General features: G+C 41.1%; 1 protein-coding gene across 1 annotated transcript in view; it reads right to left on the reverse strand.

Moving 5' to 3' along the window:
* Nucleotides 1-1,198: 1,198 nt before the first annotated feature.
* The window catches only part of dchs2 (dachsous cadherin-related 2), a 34,767-nt gene continuing 29,965 nt past the window's right edge, over nt 1,199-6,000 (reverse strand). The window contains exon 20 of the mRNA XM_040145818.1: nt 1,199-4,828. Coding sequence (XP_040001752.1) covers nt 2,220-4,828 — 2,609 coding nt within the window. The 3' untranslated portion in view covers nt 1,199-2,219. The remainder of the gene's footprint in view (nt 4,829-6,000) is intronic.

Genomic DNA, 6,000 nt, shown 5'->3' on the forward strand with positions numbered 1-6,000 from the left:
GACTTATTTTATGATCCATTAGTAAGCAGACGAGGGTTGGGTTGTTGAAAAACATTTGAGTCTGCTGATGAACACTGGTAGCCTGAGTTGTCATTTTGTTTCCCTTCATTCATTCATATATTTTCTTTTTTTTGAATCACTCAACACATTTAAGATGTGGGCAGCGATTCAGAGGCAGAGACTTGTGATTTTCAATGAGGTTTAAACCTGACAACATTTTTAGATATGGCATTGCTTTATGGCAACATTGAATAATTGATTCCATTACTGTAACCAATCCGAGAAGACAGCTCTTAAAGCATTTGGATTTTTCTGAAGCCAAGCCAAGCAGTATAAAATTCGTGGCATTTCTTTTTTTCAGAATCAGGCTGGCACCAATACAGATAAAAAGCGATGGAGTAATACTGGAAAAACTGCGTCTAACTGTTGCCTCTGAATGGCCAGGATTTATGTTAAGGTGCTGCAAAGACACAGAGATACAGGAAAATACATAATAGTGTAAAAAGTGTCAATAAAAATGTCCTACTAATGAAAAATTTGTAAAAAATAAATGACACAATTCACTCAATATACTGCTGATGCCTCAAAATAAGCAGTTTATATGTGATAATGTTGTGCAATTCCACATAAAACAAATGTTTTTATAACTTTAAAGGCGCTTAGGGAGATTTTCAAGGGAAACATCAACGTTGGAGAGGTTAAGATGGTGCTTTTAACCTTGTCTAGCTTGCACATTTCTTTTTTTATGTGGAACGCAGCAAGTGATTGAAACCCCACTTACACGTACTGAGGGTGGCCATGTAAAAATGTATTCAGGGAAAAAATTCCCATTGAAATCAAAATACCTTTGCATCATGAATTTTAAAGAGGCACTTCAATAATGATATTCCATGGAAAGTACAGCAATAATGTCTTCGTTCTGTGTAGTCCCTACAAATCCCTACTTTTTATGGTGTTTTCCTTGTTGTCTTATTATTGTCTTGATCAAGTAATACTGTCTTTATTTTTATTTATTCTTCTATAAAGTAAGATATCCTGTCTTTGAACATGACATTATACACAAAAATGCACAAGATAATGAATCTGTACCACAGCATCACACTTTTAAAATGCAGAACCATAGAAAATACAGAACAAAGTTTCTTTATTGCAAATTTGACAGCAAATTTATTAAAATTAAAACTCATACAGTTCCCTGGAAATTGTAAAGTGCTGTTTAGTAAGAGGGTGTCCATAGTCTAAAGTCAGCACACAAAAGCAATCATGAAGGGAACAGACCACTTCTATCCATGAGAAAAAGTAGAACAGTGAGAACCTGGAACTGGTTTATGAAAATCTGCAATCATGCTGACTAGTGACAATGGGACACTATAATACCATGTCTTGAATCCATACAAAAATAGTGTCAGTGGAGAATTCCTCATATTTCTTAATTTTTAGTTTTGGATGATGTCCGCGTAAGCCTTGACTCTTTTCTAGCTGAACAATATAAAACTGAAATTAAGAACTGTCCTAGACTGAAGGAATAAAATAAGTACTGTTCGTCATGGGATTTTATTGTCATTTTATTGGCAGAATATATTAAAGAAGGGGGGGGGCAAAAAAGGGCCTGATTTCAAAACGCTGGTTTTTGTTATTACAGGAAGATAGACTTAACCACAGGACAATGTTGCCTTTCTTTGGTTATTAAAGTTAAACCAACCTTGAACAAGTTTCCATTTAGAGGCTGCAACCAACTGCAATAACAAAGTGTTTTATTTTCTGCATACATAGACATGTTTACAATAAAACATTCAATATTCAATTGCGGACTCGAACATCTGCTCTTATTCAAAGTGCTGCATAATGAAAATATGATGCAAGCCTGAGTTCAGGCTTTTCCAGATATTAGTTTTATTGCAGAAACAAGTTATGAAAACAACCTCAATCTAAGTAATTAAATGAATATATTACCTTAGACAATTCTGCCTGGTATCACCCCCTTGAGTCTAGAACTATGAAACCCATGAGTTAAAAACCATTAAAAAAATGGGACAATGATGGAAATAAGTCCAGGACTTTATTGTTTTACACCTAAAAAGACTGGTGTCTTTTATAGGTATTACCTAAATTAAAACCAAACTGTGCATTGTTTCCCATAAAAATACTAAGGGAAATACCTTCAAATAATGAATGGAGGATGGAATTGACTGTTACAGATAAACTTGCTCAGTTCCTGTCTACACCTGTATTTCTGCCTCCAACAGGCTTGCAGTGAGGGGTCCTGAGTCAAGTCTGATCCCCCCTACCCCAGTCTCAGAGACAACTGGTGAGGCACTGGGGGTTCTCATGGTGAGAGAAGACAGTGATGGGGAAAAGGTTGGTGTCATGGCTGAAGGAGTAAGTCCTGTGTTCCTGGCTAAGGGGGAATACGCATATTTGCGGTAAGAGGGCTTCCTGCTCAGGCTTGGCACACGGCCTAGCTTTCGTGGAGGTACAGTCCTGATGCCAGGCTGAGCCACTCCTGTTATTAGTGGCGGTGGGTACATGAGACAGCTCGACTCTGCTGCTAAGTCCTCACGGCCGCCTTGGAGCTCCTCGTCAGGGAGCATCCCAATATCTGTGAAGACAGAGGCCAGAGTCTGGAAGCGTGGCTCCCAGTCCAATAGGTAGTCCCAGCTGTAGCTGCCCTGCAGCTGCTCCTCTAGACACACCAGTGAAGAGATAGAATCTGCCAAGCTGTGGGCTTCAGAGACGGGCGCGTACCCTTTTGTCCCCATGCTCTCTTCCAAATCCCTCACCCTAAGTATTGCAGGAAGAAGTCCTTCACCTCCTCCCTCCTCTTTGAAGTGGTAGAGGCTTTCTGTGCTAGCCATCCCTGAGACTAAACATTTATTGACTGATAAAATATGCTCCGGCCCTACATCGATAGAGTGGCAGGAGATATTATCTCCAGGTAAGGCAGAGTCTGGGATCTCTGTGGTCTGGTTGCCTTTCATGGATTCGTCTCTTTTACGGCAGGGGTATTCATTAATCCACTTAATCTCCTGGTCTTCAGCTGTCTCACCTTCTGCTGATCCACGGCCGCTCGAGTCCGACTGATTGTATGGGTTTGATATATCCCTCCTGGTCACCATGATGCTAGGCCGTTTTATCTCCAGCAGAGAGATGGCACTTTGCGTTTGGGTACTGGATCTACCGAATGAGCCATTGCCATGGTTCAAGTTTGCGGCAATGGCAGCAGTCTTTTTGATTGCGGATTCTTTAATCTTGTACCTGAGAACCATGCCCACGAAAATTATGAGGACAAGGAGGAACATGATTAGTGAGACACTCAGACTGAGCATGTGTGCATCAAGGGGAACCCCGGTGAGCGCTTCTGCTGAGCTGGAGATATTGATGAAAACCAGGCAGGTGGTAGTCCTGGAGCCCAATCTGGGACTACCTGCAGACACAACCAGCTTCATCATGTCATCACTGGCATGGCCTCTTCTGCGAAATACAGGACCTGACACAAATATTGCACCAATTGTTTTGTTTATTGAGAAGAATGGTGACAAGTTAACTAGGGAGTACTCCACCATCCCATCCACCCCTGCATCATTGTCCATTGCCATCACATAACCGACTGTCTCTCCAAGCTTGACGTTTTCTGGTAGGAGGAAGTGGTACTGCTTCTGGGTGAAGACGGGACTGAACTCATCCACTCCCTTGATGGTCACCTGCACTCTCACTGTAGCTGCTTTGTCGCCTCTGTCCCTGGCCTCCACTACAAAACAGTACTCACTCTCACGTTCAAAATCAAAGGTCTGTCTGGTGTGAATGTCGCCTGTGAGGGGGTCAATCGCAAAGGCCTGCTTCCTCTCAGGGCTGCCACTGCCATAGTCCATGAAGCAGGAAGACAGAATCGAGTAGGTGAGGTGGCCGTAGTGGCCTAAGTCATTGTCAACAGCGTGGACCGAACAGGTGTAGGTGAATGCTGGGAGGTTCTCCAATACAGAACAGTTAACAGTAGGGAACATGAAGTATGGAGTGTTGTCATTTTCATCCAACACTGTGATGAAAACAACTGTAAAAGCAAGATTATGTTCTTCAGATGATTCAGCGCCATCAGATGCTCTGATAGTGAGGGTGTATTTTGAGTCTTCCTCATAGTCAAGCGAGTGGTTGACAACCAAAAGGCCAGACTGAGGGTCGAGCCTGAGGTGACCTTTGCTGTTCCCAGAGATAATGTCATACTTCAACAGGCCGTTGGTTCCCAGGTCAGGATCTTTAGCACTGACATGGATCAGCCTGGTGCCTACTTGGCTGTTTTCGCTCACATGTGCATGGTACTCTGCGCTGGAAAAGATTGGGGCATTGTCATTGCAGTCTGTCACAGTCACCATAACAACAGCAGAGCTATTCAATGGAGGTGTTCCTCGATCAGACACACTCACTGTTAGTGCGTAGCTTTCTGTGGTCTCACGGTCTAAAGGGTTACACAGAACAAGTTTCCCTAAATTCTTCATCTGATTCTCAACTTGAATCATTTTAACCTCCAGACAGAATCGCTTCTCCTCATTTCCGCTGATAATGGCATAGTCCAAATGGGTATTTTCGGGGCTCCAATCTTGGTCCTCTGCAGACAGTGTCAGGATGGTAGTGTCTGTGGGGGTGTCCTCTGGGATGGTGAGGGTGTAGATGTCCTGGTGGAACAAAGGTGCGTGGTCATTGGTGTCTAGAATCAGTATGTCGATGGAGGTGACAGTGGAGTGTACGGGATCACCTCCATCTTTTGCCTCAACCAGAAGATGGATAAGGTTGCTGTTTGTGATGGTCTTCAGGGGCTTGTTGGTGAAAACAGAGCCTGCAAGACAAAAATATGTTCATTAGTAAATTAATTTCTTTAGCTGCACTGATAAGTATTTTTTATATTAGCAATGGATCGAGTATTTACCTCTCTAAATTCTTAAGTAATTTTTGAAACGATGGTAATTTGATTGAAGGCAGATGTAAAAGCAGATTCTCATTTCTAGCAAGAAATCATTGATTTTGCTAGCTGTAATGATGGCTATTGGTGTCACATTTTTTCTTTAGTAGCTAGCTAGCTTCTTAAGCTAATGTTGCCTACTTATTTTAACTATGCACTTCATGGCTACATGTCTGTTATTGTGTTTGAAAAGTGTTTGAGGGTAAAGCTATATACGTATTCCAGTAAAATCCAGCATTGGAGTATTCTAAGTATAATAAGGAAAAATGTAACACCAGACATAGCTCTGTTTGGCTGCTTAGCTATAATTGGACAATCACTGTTTGGGGGAGTGGTTTAAGTGAACGGTCAGTTACCACAAATCTCTAGTTCCCCTCAGGTCTGTGGAACTTATTAGCTGCTTTGAGCTCATCGCTTTTGTCCTCTGGCAAATCATCTCCCTTCTCATCAACTTCTGCATCCTAATTAGATGAGCAGCAGCATGCTGCTGTTTTAAGCAAAAAAGGAGCTGGTGTAGAGTAAAAAAAGCTAAAAGGAGTGATGGCTTTAGATTCATGAGGTGGCCAGAAACACACACGCTAAATGCATGGTAATGCTAATGCTTATGCTATGTGTCTGCTGGATGTGAAAACAGGCAACTTTTTGCGAACAAGTTTGCCATAATTGCTTTACAAGGTGATAATATATAAATGATCAATTAATATATCAATTGCTAAAATCAATTTCACTGTTATGTTCTCCAAATATTATATTAAAGTTAGTCAGACATTGAGCACTCAATGTCTTTATTTCAATCTCACAGTCCTAGTTGAAATCATTGGTTCCCCTGAATTTTAAGTACAGAATTTAGAATATCTTCAGAAATAAATGCAAATTAACCAATTTTGTATACTCAAAATATTTTAATAAAATGGTTACTGAACAAAAGAAAATAAAAATAACATTTCCTCACCTATAAACAATCTCAAGCACTGCATTCTCAAAGCTGTCAGTTTGCTCTCTTGTCTTCGCCATAGTGAAAAAGAAACTGTACACAATCCTTTTTATAC

Source organism: Xiphias gladius, chromosome 15 (assembly GCF_016859285.1).
Source record: "Xiphias gladius isolate SHS-SW01 ecotype Sanya breed wild chromosome 15, ASM1685928v1, whole genome shotgun sequence".
In the NCBI taxonomy this organism is placed as follows: Eukaryota; Metazoa; Chordata; class Actinopteri; order Istiophoriformes; family Xiphiidae; genus Xiphias; species Xiphias gladius.